Source organism: Pleurotus ostreatus (assembly GCF_014466165.1).
Source record: "Pleurotus ostreatus strain PC9 chromosome Unknown scaffold_6, whole genome shotgun sequence".
Classification (NCBI taxonomy): Eukaryota; Fungi; Basidiomycota; class Agaricomycetes; order Agaricales; family Pleurotaceae; genus Pleurotus; species Pleurotus ostreatus.
The window spans coordinates 1,551,488-1,565,073 of record NW_023503161.1 but is presented as its reverse complement, the minus strand read 5'-3'; the positions used below and the strand labels follow the sequence as shown (position 1 = coordinate 1,565,073).

Genomic DNA, 13,586 nt, shown 5'->3' with positions numbered 1-13,586 from the left:
AGGTGATCCTGTGAGGGAGGTATGGCGACGTACATGTACCTAGACGTACGTCGCGTGATGACAGTTTGTAATGTCATAAAGGCTAGTCAAGGAAGGATCAGGCTCGCCTGCAGTCGTAGGGAAGGATTGCCACTTGGGAAAGGATCAACCTACAAGGTTGGACTGCCACTGTGAAAGCCGCGACACTACAGAATAGTTCAAGGAAGGCCCCCCCACTCATGATATACTTAAGTTTACCTAGTAACCAGCCTGTGCTGATCACGTAGAACGCATTTCTAGGAAGTAGCTCTCCCTCCTATCGCAGTAGGGATCACAGTATAAATGGACGAGATGGATGGACTGGTAACTGACCTACGGAACCTTTTCCTTCGTTTCGCGAGATAATATGTGCTCGACCGCGCCTCGACTGCACACACGACTATCCGCGGTCGCGATAAACTGTCTGCCAGCAGCAATGAAAAGTACGCACGGTGCAGGACTCGGTTATGTGCGAATGGGATATTCAATGAACTGGAGGCAATTGGGCGGACGCCGGACAACAGTGGACCGGCGCTAATTTGACCACTTGTTGCTTTTCTCAGTTCTGTCCCATTCGACAGTAACTTCGACGTTCCAGCAACTCAAATATCCAGGACTCGACCATGGCAGCCGCAGTTCCCCACTTGATGACTCTTGCGGACCTTTCCGCTCCTCAAATTCATCGTATTCTTGTTCATTCGCATTACCTGAAGCAAATCTCACTTCCGTGGCTGCAGCCTGGCAAACTGTGGAAACAAAAGCCCTCGCAGTCACTGGACAAAAAGACTGTCGCTCTGCTGTTCTCAAAGCGAAGCACTCGGACACGCGTCAGTGCCGAAACAGCCGCGACACTCCTCGGGGGACAAGCTCTGTTTTTAGGCAAGGAAGACATCCAGCTGGGCGTCAACGAGAGCCCAAGGGATACTGCAAGGGTTATTGGGGGAATGTGCCAGGGTATCTTCGCGAGGGTCGGTGATCACAGCGAGATTGAGGTCCGTCCTTAGCCCGTTTTCCCTCGTTTCTGGAACTGATACCGTCTCTGGGTAGGAACTAGCCAAGTACTCGCCTGTGCCCGTTTTGAACGCGCTGTCCTCCTTGTGGCACCCAACCCAGATACTGGCAGACCTACTGACACTGCACGAGCACGCGCATCTTTTTAGCCCAAACAATGTCACGGAATACAAGTCCATCGACGACAAGCGGTGGACCGCGCTCCCAGAGCTCCGCCCTCTCACAGTCGCGTACGTAGGCGACTCGGCAAATGTGTTGCACGACATGCTAGTGACCTATCCGCGATTCGGGCATTCGCTACGCATCGCGAGCCCTGAGAATGAACGGTACCGTGCGCCGAAGGCTGTTTGGGACCGTGTAGTGGAGCTGGAGTGTGACAAGAAGATTTGGTGGGGGGCTGACCCCAAGGAAGCGGTTCATGGCGCTGATGTCGTTGTCACGGATACGTTTATATCAATGGGCCAGGAGGCGGAGAAGGAGGAAAGGCTGAGGGATTTCCAAGGATATCAAGTCACGGAACAACTCTGCAAGGACGGCGGTGCTAACCCCGACTGGAAGTTCCTGCACTGCCTGCCGCGGAAGCCTCACGAGGTTGACGACGAGGTTCGGTTTCACTGCACATTCAGTCAGGGATGCACTAATTTCATCGTACGCATAGGTCTTCTATGGCCCGAGGTCGCTGGTATTCCCTGAAGCTGACAACCGAAAATGGACCATCATGTCCCTCTTTGAGTGAGTAGAACAGTTGCTCCTGCGCTTTTCGACGAAGACTTGCTGACCTGCTTTAGTCTCCTGTTCGGAAAGTGGAATCTTCACTCAGACAAAATAACTCCTGCATACGCTCTTGATCGTCCCTTGATGATCAAGCGCACAAACCAAAAGTAAACTTCATTCTAATGTGTGCTTGACTACATATGTATCGTATATTCCAGTACTTGCCGACTGAACTGACATTGGGCACCGAACTACAAAGTCGAATGGAGATATAGCTTACATACTCAAACCGATCCTAAATATTTGGGTTTTCTGCTTCGTAGGTCAGCACTTGGGTCAAGGGCCGCACGACGGGTAAGAGACCGTTTTTAATCCTCGATGTTCCCCAACGGATCAGTTTCCTTCACAAGCCTTGTTTCGTACTCTTGCAAGACCAGTCCCGTGTCTTCATCCCAAATGTACTGTTTAAGCAAATCCGGGGCATACTTAGCCACGATATGGTACTCCTCCATTCTATGCCCTCCAATTTGAACTGTCCATCGATCGTGCTCAGGATAAGACGAAGAGAAGTAATGGTCTCGGATGGAAGCCGCTGAAGAGGTATTTGCGTCCTTCATGGCGGCCTTCTTGACTAGTGGAGGTTCGGCCTTAAAATCGATCATGAAGCGCGGGCTAGTGGAGTTGCCAAATGCTGAAGTGGTGCCGAGGTCCATGAGCAGAGCAATATGTGGTGGTTTTTTTCGTGGTGAAGCACCATCAGCTGTGATGAAAGGAGCGGTAAGGTGCTTCACACCGGCTGACGAAGGGGCCACCCGGTTTTTGACCTGAATAACCAAAAGACAGATATGTTCAGGATCAAATGGCCTACATATGTCACTATTCATATATGCCTAGATCATGATAAGTCCTACCGTTTGATTGGATTCACAAGTCACGTATGTGGACTCCCTTCAAGTTGCGTACACCATGCCGCATCCTGACCTTCTGCAACGAGAGTCTGCAAAAATGGTTCAAGGTCGGATCTTCTCAATCCTCGCTAGCAAAGACCTGCCATGTTGGCACTCTTCAGAAGCCAGTCGATGCTCTAATAACAATTCTAGAGCAAAAAAAAACTATTCTAACGGTTCACTGCTCCTGGCAAGGCTCGAACTTGCGACCTTTGGATTGCTCACATCAGGATGTGATCATACTACCGTATGAGACCAACGCTCTAGCCAACTGAGCCACAGAAGCGATGAGGGATCTGTACTTTTGTTTCGCCCTGGGTTGATGAATGCATTAGCAGATCATTGTTGTTGGGCAACAACATGGCAAGACGGGCATCAGCTGGGCTACGTAGCGATATCGAGAGGAACTGCAGTGACCTTCCCAACGACCCACGACTAAAAGGTAGTTAAAAATTAGAATGCGGATAGTCGTAGAGTGAAGAGACACACCGGCACCCAGCCACGGCCACCACCATCCGTTTTGACTACATACAACCAATGGGCGTGGCGCTTGAAGACTCTCAGGGCATCGCCTGAGGACAAATCTATCTCCCAGTCACCATTCCTCTGGTAGTCCATGGATGCGATACCTTGAGCACTAGTCGTGAGGATGCTCCGCGAGAGAATGGGCGCGGCAATTCGCGGGGAAGCAGGACCATTGCTAGCTGATATCTGTGGGCGATTCGGGTCTGGCGCGGTTGCTTCGGCTATTGCAGACGCCACCGGCATGTTTGTTTCGAGTACACATCCCTTAGGTATGCGCCCTTTCACAGATAATTCGGAGTCAGCCGTAGTTCCAGACCCTGTGGGATCGCGCTGGACGACAAGCCAGCCGCTATCTCGAGACGAAACGACGAAAGTATCTCCTCTACATCAGAATCCCGATCAGTGGGTTGGTGAGGAGATATCTAGAGGTGAGGGGGACGTACACAGCGACATTGAGCTCGTCGCCCTGCTCTGCCGAGTAGGGGTATACAGCCACCGCGTATGAGAGGATCTCTACTGCAGTGCTAGTGGAGAAAGCCGACCCATGGCTGTGACAGAATTCATACTGGTCCCCAGCACCAACGATCAGTGTATTTTCCGTCGTAGTTGAGCTTACGCTTGACCCCTGACCCATCGTGCGTTCGCCTGACGATCCGAGAGACGTGTCGTTGAGAAGAGAGATACGAGGGTGATCGATATCGTTGTCTGCGTGAGATCCTGCGCTACGTGTGGCGATTTTCTGCCGGGCGATGGCGATGGGTGATGGGAGGCTTTCGGCACCTTTGAGTACGAAAACCGGATCCTTTCCAGCATCCTTCAGCTTCATGAATTTCGCGAGCGGTCTCTCATCCCACGACAGACAACGCTCAATACGATTCTCTGAGTAGGGATCATTAATTGCCCGCCATAACCTGATTGACGAAATCTGCTTACCCGCAGAACCATAGCGTATAAACACAACATAGTCCTTCCAATTACGACTGCTTTGATTTCTCAGAGCAATCGACAAAACCTCCCAAGTCGGAGCTTGCATAGAAATGCCGAGATTGCGCCAGTCATCAGCATCACTAAAGTTGTTGACTAGAGAGGGTAGCATTAAGAGGCCCGACTCACTCTTCGTCAGGATTTGGACGTCATACCTGGATCTTCGCGCTCGATTAGGGTCCCCGGCGCTCCGAGCGGTCCTTGAGTTTCGGACATGGTTAATTGCTAGTAATGCGGGCGGGGTGATGGGTTTTCGCAGATCCTCGAGCTTTAATACCCCAGCAGTTTAGGTTCGGTAATTTGCGGTGTGTAGTATCACCGCTTTCTAAATTCTCATGGTTATTGGCGCCTGCTTGACGCCTTCCCTCCAGTGGGCCTCCACGCTCTCCGCATGACTGTACCAGCGAACAGCGGCACTGTGGGTATGCCTAGCGGTGACGAACACGATCTCTGACATTGCCTGTAGCGTCCTAGGCACTCCTGGCGTGAAATGAGGGAGTTGGTGTTGGATGATAGCATATTCGAACGCCGTGTACGTCCACGGGGAAGGGTGGGTTGTGCCTGATGACGAAACTAGACTTGGAGATGCTGGGCATGAGGCATGGTGATTACAAGTTTGGATACGCGGGGTCTTGTCTGACCCCAACCTAACACACGCAAGTACTCAAGGGGCGCATGGAGTGCTTGATAATTTGGGTTGCTTCAAGTTGCACAGGTTCATACTTGATTCATGCGGTTTAAGGTACATCTTCAGAGGAGCGTAAGCAACGTCTAAGATGAACCGTAGAAGCGTTCACCATTCAAAATAACCAATCTGGCAGAATTTCGTCGCCATCAACCTCAACGACGTCTTTCTCCCAATCAAACAACCACTCGCTGCCTCCCAAGCTCTTCCACCTGATTTCGGTCGGTGCAACCGAATCCCGATGCCAGCGTTGGCAGCATCCAAGTTCCCCGCAGAATTCTACAAACTGAAGCGAGGCGAGGGCATCAAAGCATTTCTTCGCCTCACTCACTAGGAAGGGTGTGGCTTCCTGATAGGCGAATCGTACACCTCGAAGGTTTCGAATGTGCTCGGAGACGGTGCATAGTCCTTTGAAGACTTCATGAATACTGGCCGATGAGCGAATCTCCATCCATTGAAGGTTGGGGAAGAATAAGACCCCTTTCAAGAGCACGGTCGGGCCGAAGTAAGAATGACACGAAAACACCCGTATATTGTCGAGAAAGCTGTTTCGACCTACAGGGCGGGTATAATACGGAAGGTCGAGCACAGTGAGGTGCGTCACGCATGCACGCAGTTCGAAGAATTGGTGGAAGACGGAATATGTAGTGATCAAGACCTGGAGGTTTAGGAAGGATGGGGAGCGGAAATGAGATGCGCTAGACTTGCTTTGAGAGGAACAATCGAGCCGCAAGGCTTTGAGCTGTGATTGTGCCTCTAAAAAATGGACCAGATTGTCGTCCATGTCGGGGACGCTGATACTGAGCTCACTGAGAGAGAACGTCGCATCCTCAAGAAATTGAAGAGAGGGTCGGGGTGACGGGAGTACGAGACTGAGCGACGTCAAGTTGGTCGTCTTCATCAGAATCTTATTAACAAGTCGAAGCTGAGTGTCTTCAAGGGGTTCATCATTGGCGTAGAATATGAGGGTGCGAACAAAGAGCTCCGTGTGTCGTCCATTATGCTGGAGTTCCATTGCTCTGAGGAAGCACCTGAGGTTTTCTATTGTTGGATGAAATGCTGCATTGGCGTAGAAGAACGGCTTCGTTAGCTCGCAGAGCTTTTGCGAAGACAAGAGGAGGTTCCAAAGAGCCTCTTTACCCCGCACGTATTCGAGGATCAAGCAGAAAGTCTCGTCAGAAAGAGTCGGCTGCATAGTTGTAGTCAGTAGTGGATTGACCAAAGCTCAAGAGCGCAATTTAGAGTCACTGCTAGCGATCCATGGATAAAGTTGGGATAAAGTTTTTCAGAAGTTTAAACTTCAATCGGAGCCCGTAGCGGCATGGTAGGCGCTGAGGGCGCTTAGTCATTGAAGTTACTTCCCGGTATCTTCAAATCCTCATTGTTGACGGCACTCCAGCAGGGCGCACCAGATCCGAGTGACCCTGCGTAATACTCACCGCTCCTTTCTCCAAGTCCCAGACTTCTACTGCTGACTCTCCGAAACCGAACAACAAAGCGCCCACAACTCTGTTTCTGATGATCAGAAATAATCAGTGATGCTATGGATGAATGGCGCTGGGGAACAATCGCCGATCAGAAACATGTCAATCATATATTAAAGCCCACGCAATATGGTAAGTGATAAGCATTCCTGGTCATCAAACTAACCAAGCTTGTCTGTCTTCCCGTGTTCATATTGGACGACACAAACCATCACTATCAGAATGGAGTTGCCCTTCGACACACATTCCCGTTTGTTCCGCGTGTCGCGGCCATCTGAGGTGTTTCGTAACTGTGCTATGTAATTGAATAACCCGGGTCTGGGTGCGCGTATGTACATTCCAGACATTGAAGCTCAAACTGATAATGAAGTTCGCCGTGAACGCCACGAGAATCGATGCGATACAGACCATCGGCCAACGAGGGAGCATTCGAAGCACCTAGTCGGCCGAAGCCTACTCCCATCGAAGAGAAGGGTCGCAATCTCGAGCACCGATGTCCTTCGGGTATGGAGATTTGATCTACAATCGAACTCGATAAACCTGTCCATGTCCCTGCAACGACTCTTCGAAATGCATAACCATGGGCCTATGTACTCTGATCTTCAGCGCCAATGCTGCACATGGAACAACCCGGGTCATGGATGTTTGGTGTGCGCAGTTCAGGAACAGCACGGTTACAACGCCTGAGTGAGCTAAATAGGTCGTCTCACGGGTCGGTAAGGTCAGCGTAGGAAACGCTGAGGAAGCGCGTGTGTGAATAGAAGTAGATATAGGGTGCTCCGCCTACATATAGATAGTTCAAACTCCCAAGAGTCAGCTCGAGCCCGAGGGTATGGAATGGGTGGTCAGCAGATATATCCACCGATTTGGTGCGAAGCTGTGGGAGGGCGCCAATGTTGTCCAAGCCTAACCGAGATCGGAGAATTGTTCTACAGCGGAGTGCTATGGAGGTAGCTTAGTGAATTGTCGCCGTGGATGGATTCTGGGGAGTTGCGTACCAATCCAATGGTACATACTTCAAGAGCCAGTCAGAATCTCGATACGCTGCATAATATGCTGACAGAGAAGCAGAGAAGGGACGCACGCACCGGTTGCTTCTCGAACCTGTTCATATTGTGGGCAGGTGGTCCCCCTAATCCTCGATAAAGAGGTCTGATCATGAGATCGTCAAGGAAATCGTGCCAGAGAAGGACCCTGAACAATCGCAACAACGCCCCGTGGGAGTGGACACTGTCAAGCGTTACGACTCGGCTGAAAACGGACATTCTGCCAAAATTCCTGAGACGGGACTCTAGACGATCCTGGGACAACTGCTCTGCTAGACGCTGATCTATATCAATCCCACAAAGGTATTTGCAAGAGGAGCAAGACCCAGCAGTACGCAGTGGAACCCCCAAACACCGAGCCTCAGAGCCACGACGTACGCCATGAACGAGAGCCCAATACCATTTTGCAGTACGCCCTGGGGAAGGCAATAGTAGAGTTCAAGGACCTACTGCTTTCACATATCACTAGACCTCCATTATCTGTGTTTTTTCTTTGCTATTCTTGCGAAATGAATGAGATCCCCTAGGCTGAATAATGTCAACGGCACTACGATCTGGACAACAACTCATTTACTTCTGTGGCCCCCCTCTTATTCCCTCCTCTACTTCGAAAGATTCAATCAGTACTACGCTACGTTTATTCGATTGTCAATCTTGTTTTCGAATCTCAAATCCGAATCTCACCAAGACGAACGGTAGCTTGTGAGTATTGCACCACCAAGTTGAAGGGACCTCAGCGTTCATAACTTGATCGTATGTATTGAAGTGGCTTCTCGAGGACTGTAGACGTAGACAAAGGTAATATAGAAAGGGAATCGAAGAAAGACTAAAAAAGCTGGCCTACTTTGGCTCCCTGACCCAAAGGCCAATGTCTGTGTAGACCCTTTGTATGAGCTTTGTATGAGCCGCCCCGGGTAGCAGCCTGAACAAGTTCGCCAGATCTGCGTCCTCGTTTTCAGCTCCCTGCGTCTGCGTCAGAGGGTGTTATCGGTCGCAACGCGCCCGTACACACTTGTGAGGTTCTGGTGCTTGAGACTGATGCGTAGGTGAATCGCGGTATGGCAGACGGGAATATATGTGGGGACACAGATGTTTACCTACCCTTAATGAACCACATCACTGTCTTGAGTCGCTGCCACAAGTTGGCGACATACTATTACTCAGCTCAGACCCCCAAGAGCTGCGACGAACCCTGCAGAGGGCACAAAAAGATCGCGGCCCCGCTTGCGGGTTAAGTTACGGACAACACAGATAGCCTCAGGCGCGGAACAGTGACAAGGTGTCAGGCGAGGTTCGAAGTCGTGGTGAAGGGCACTATCTGAGTGTGGATGATCCACTGGTGCGTACACTGACGTTCGGGACCGTGGTGCTTGTTACGCTGACGGCTTTCGAACTGGTCAAAAGATCGGGGATCCATAGAAGGTCGATCCCTCCAGCGAACGCTCGCGTAATCAGATAGCGCGAAGAATGGAAGATTTTAGTAGGTTCAGTTGGAACAGCTCGAAGAGATCGTCTATCAAGTAAGTAACCATTGAGTAAGTAGATTTGACAATTTGCTTACGGTTTGTCGCAGAACATGGTAAACGGTGCATCGGAGACGAAATAGTGTCGAGAATGGCGAGGTTTACTAGGTCGCCTAAATACGCGTATCCCTGTGTGACGGCAAACTCGTGCAACTCAACAGTGGAATTTTTGAAAAGGGCTGGGCTCGATAAACCTAGTTATTGTGATTGATCTGAGCTGCTAAATGTGTAAGAATTGGTACATAGGGTAGCAAGTGGCAAGGACGGACGGCGCTAATTTCATCGATTTTAGTCGGTGCCAAGTTCCAAACATCGTGGCAAGAGCATTTATAGGCGTCAATCTACTAACCTGTTGGTACTACGTACACTAATTTAAGCACTTTGCGCCAGAACACTGAAGGCCTAATGGATTTTGTGCCGAAGGCGCCAGAGAATTAGGTGTTAGAATAAGCTGCTGAGAGTCGCGTGACATTCAAGTAATCGAGTAGGTGTATTGCGTTTGACTGGGACTCCAGCAAAAGCATGAGGGAAAAGATACGCAGCACACAGAAACTATCTACGTAATCACGTGCCCCCTTAAACCCCCTGTACCGCCTAGATTGCCCAAATCTAACATTAGGATATGTACACTGTCGCGGGGTTAGTAAGATCACGCAGTTAATCAGAGGCCGCAGGCAAGCAAGGGCAAATAGGCACCCCTTCGATGATGATAATTGATTGTTTCGCATGAATGCTGACTTTCCTGTTCAGCGAACAAACGTGTTTGTTCCTTCACCTTTGGCTTTGACCATCTTTGCGCTGCTCCGAACATATAGGAATCCTTTCCGGAATCGAGGTCGGAGATTTCGATTTACTGACTCCCTGACGGCTCCCTTGTTTGACAGTGCATTTATTCAAGCCGATGATCAGTTTGCGAGGTGTGGCGTTCGTCGGGCGGTTCTCAGCGCGGAAATGACGAGAAGAATTGCCGGGCAACCGCTTCGCTGCACATGCTGGAAATAGGACGCATCATGGGTGAATGTGATGCTGAATCGCTATTTTTGCAGCGACCCAAGAGTGCGGCGCTGGAATCAGTGTGTGATTCCACAGGCTTCGACTGTCAGAGATCCCCTTGGAGTGGCATCTTGTGGCTGGGCCCAAGCTCGCTGGATCTTGATCTCGCCGACGAAATTGGAATGGTTGCCACGCAAATGTACCTTTGGATTACGTAATCCAGGGAAAAGCCAGTTATGAGAAGCCGGCGGTAAGGAGCGTCGTTGGTGTTAAAAGGGAACGGGATTGATCAACAAACTCCTTCTCGGCGTTTCCTTCCTTTCCCTCTGACCCTGCTGTTCTCTCCTCACCACCATCTGCGTTCCAGCTGGCCTGCCCCATTTTCCCCGTCAACCAACTCCTAGAACCGTCGGGGCCACCCCAGGACCATGTCTTCCAGTACTATCTATAATGTGAGCTCTTGCTTCTTGTGGCCCACAAGTGGTGCCTTTTCGAAGGGGCAGCAGTCTGTTGCGCGAGGGTTCTGTCGTTTTGTGCGGTGGGAGGGACAGCCGGTCTGCAATGACATACTTTCGCTTAACCCATATATGACCTTTGTCGTGTCACAAGAACAGCTTCCGCACACGTGTAAACTCACAGGAATCTTCCATATTTTCACACATGAATTCGCTTTGAATCGTTTCGCTCATACCACTTTCATATGCCGCAGCACAGGAGCCTTCAGCCCACTGGCCCTCCCGTACCGGGACCCAGCCAGTCACACTCGCAAGCTAGACTCAACGAATCCTTTGATGTCATTAGGCAAGAGTTTGATCTTCTGGCGCAGGAAATGGGGACGATACGAGCTCAGAGGGATGACTACGAAAACAAACGTGAGTCGGGCAGCTTATCCGCAATTTTCGTCTCATGCTTACCTCGCGATTGTAATTTCCAATCCGGTTGCATCGCACTCTTTTCATATGGCCAGTGGCGAATCAAATTAATGAGCTGGGCACTTTTCGTCAGCAACTCGTTGAACTAGAGACCAAGCACGCAAAGGTTCGACAGCAATTTGAAGATGAACTCAATCGGGCTCGAAATGAACTCCATGTTCTCCGCCAAAGCATGCCTGGCGGTATCCCTCCGCAGCCACAAGTTGGTCCTGGTTCGATCGGCATTCCTGGGGGCACAGGGCCTGGGCCGGTTATGCATAGCGGCGCACCGGCCTCTGCGTTGCCCAACTACAACGATCCGTACTACCGAGAGCGTGACCGCGAAAGGATTGCTGACCGAGAGAGGGAGAGGTTAGAGGGAGGGCGTGGAGAGCGTGGGGACAGAGTGGAACGTGACAGAGAACGTGATAGTAGGGGGGACAGAGATCGTGGAGGCGCAGACCGAGGAGAGAGAGACCGTGAACGGCTGGCGGACCAGCGAGATCCCAAACGTCTCAAAGCTGACCGTATTAAATCCGATCGACCAGGTCAGTGGCTAGCCTTTATGTATGCATAGTTTCCAATGACAGAAACCCCTCCGTAGACCCGTACAGTCCCTCTCTTGGTCATGGACAAACGCCCAAACTTCAGCATCCACCAGCTCCTGGAGGTCCCGGTTTGCCTCCTCCATCCGTCCACGGTCCATACCCCAATGCTGGTCCAAGCACCGCTCCTGGTCCTCCTTTGCCTGATCCTTCCAACCCTCCGGGTGCTCTCGTCCCTTTAGGTCAAAGCGCTGCGAATAGCTTCCCCGATGATCTAGACCCTCATAATGTACCCCCCGAATTCAAAAAAGAAGCCTCCGATTGGTTCGCAGTATTCAATCCAAAAGTGAAACGGGTTCTGGATGTTAACCTTGTACACACATTAATGCACGAAAGGTCAGCATCTTCTATCATTATGGAGTCGTTCAGTCTTACCTATTCGGCTCACTGCCCAGTGTCGTGTGTTGTGTTCGCTTCTCCGCCGATGGCAAGTTTCTTGCCACTGGATGCAATCGCACCGCCCAGATTTTTGACACCAAGACTGGCATGAAGACCTGGTGCGTTCAATTATCGGAGTCTTGTGTTATGCACCCCGCTCAGCTTATGTAGTGTCCTCGCGGACGAAGGTGCGGGGAAGGCCGGTGACTTGTACATCAGGAGTGTCTGCTTCAGCCCGGATGGTAAATATCTTGCCACGGGGGCTGAAGATAAGCAGATTAGAGTGCGTCTTCGCCTTCCCTTCTCCAGCCTTCTTCTTATATGGCCTTGACAGATCTGGGATATCGCCAAGCGACGCATCTGCATGGTCTTTGATGGACATCAGCAAGAAATCTACTCACTCGACTTCTCGCATGATGGTCGATTGATCGTCTCAGGTTCCGGGGACAAGACAGCTCGAATCTGGGACATGGAACGTGGGACGTCGGTCGTCCTCACAATCAACGACCCTGATTCGCTCAACAACGATGCCGGTGTCACCTCTGTCGCCATGTCCCCTAGCGGGCACTTCGTTGCTGCTGGCAGTCTTGACACCGTCGTGCGCATATGGGATGTGGCTTCAGGCGCGCTTGTCGAGCGTCTAAAGGGACACCGCGACAGTGTGTACAGCGTGGCGTTCACGCCTGATGGCAAAGGCTTGGTCAGCGGCAGTCTAGACAAGACGCTGAAATACTGGGACGTCAGTGAATTAGTCCCATCTGGGTTGAAGGGCAAGAAAGAGGGCGCCAATGGTGGCCCCATCAATGGACCCGCGGCATTCAGGAAGGACGGTGATAAGACGAGCCCTTGTACAATGAATTTCACCGGCCATAAGGTACGTTCACTTGCATGCCAACTGCAGTCGCGCCTCATGCTCCTCTGCTGTAGGACTACGTCTTGTCCGTGGCCGTGTCCCATGATGGGCAATGGGTGGTCTCTGGATCGAAAGATCGGGGTGTACAATTTTGGGATTCACGCACAGCAATTGTACAATGCATGCTTCAAGGTCATAAGAACTCTGGTAAGTTCATTAAGCGTCAATTGATGTGCGCAGTACGTCGACTCATGTTTCCCCTTTAGTAATTTCGATCGATTTGAGTCCTGCCGGAAGTATCCTTGCCACGGGCAGTGGCGATTGGCAGGCAAGAATATGTACGTCTTCTTCGACGTCAGTTTGCACGCGTACTGATCGTCCCCGCGCTATCAGGGAGCTACACGACGATATGATAGTCGATAACTCTCCGCACTTACGGACACATTGTGATGACTATCCTCTCCTCGCGCATTATCTATTGTGGTCCTTCTCGTCTCTGTGCTTCGCATTGTTTTTTGTGTCTTCGTATCTCCCTGTAACCATCTGTAAAAAAGCTTGTCTTCTGCCACATCACCGTTTTCTGCTCCCGTCTCGGTGCAAGGCGTTCTGGCCGTAAATATAAACATCTACGTACCATCCTGTTCTTGTTTGTCACTCAGATTTGTATATAAATCCTTGTCATCGCATTCTAGCACTGTGACAATGGACTTGTGAGTTGTCAATCGTCTTCTGGATGACGCTAGCTGATGTGGATTCGTCAAGAACCCTTCGTGCGAATGGCCTTGTTCGAGTACGCGGTTTCAGCCTATCACGGCTTTGGGATATGGTATTCGCATCTGAGAAGCATGAGGATCGCCATGGTAGTGGCGTTCACCGAAGAACGGCCCACACGGTACCGAACCCGAATAT

General features: G+C 50.9%; 4 protein-coding genes across 4 annotated transcripts; 2 read left to right on the top strand and 2 right to left on the bottom strand.

Moving 5' to 3' along the window:
• Positions 1-641: 641 nt before the first annotated feature.
• On the top strand, positions 642-1,914 carry ARG3 (ornithine carbamoyltransferase; the record flags this gene model as incomplete). Its single annotated transcript, XM_036778288.1, has 4 exons — positions 642-1,010; positions 1,066-1,632; positions 1,688-1,761; positions 1,818-1,914. The coding sequence occupies 4 exons, from the start codon at positions 642-644 to the stop codon at positions 1,912-1,914; spliced, it is 1,107 nt and encodes a 368-aa protein (XP_036629716.1).
• A 197-nt stretch (positions 1,915-2,111) lies between these two features.
• Positions 2,112-4,415, bottom strand: STE50_2 (Adaptor for signal transduction; the record flags this gene model as incomplete). The annotated part of the gene is made up of 5 exons (XM_036778287.1): positions 2,112-2,567; positions 3,180-3,597; positions 3,659-4,094; positions 4,149-4,295; positions 4,355-4,415. 5 exons carry the CDS (start codon positions 4,413-4,415, stop codon positions 2,112-2,114), a joined length of 1,518 nt encoding a protein of 505 aa, XP_036629715.1.
• Positions 4,416-4,999: 584 nt separating this feature from the next.
• Positions 5,000-6,079, bottom strand: PC9H_008778 (uncharacterized protein; the record flags this gene model as incomplete). Its single annotated transcript, XM_036778286.1, has 1 exon — positions 5,000-6,079. The coding sequence occupies one exon, from the start codon at positions 6,077-6,079 to the stop codon at positions 5,000-5,002; it is 1,080 nt and encodes a 359-aa protein (XP_036629714.1).
• A 4,279-nt stretch (positions 6,080-10,358) lies between these two features.
• On the top strand, positions 10,359-13,090 carry TUP1 (general transcription repressor; the record flags this gene model as incomplete). The annotated part of the gene is made up of 10 exons (XM_036778285.1): positions 10,359-10,382; positions 10,640-10,802; positions 10,898-11,389; positions 11,446-11,782; positions 11,842-11,943; positions 11,996-12,107; positions 12,159-12,698; positions 12,752-12,884; positions 12,944-13,015; positions 13,071-13,090. 10 exons carry the CDS (start codon positions 10,359-10,361, stop codon positions 13,088-13,090), a joined length of 1,995 nt encoding a protein of 664 aa, XP_036629713.1.
• Positions 13,091-13,586: the final 496 nt, after the last annotated feature.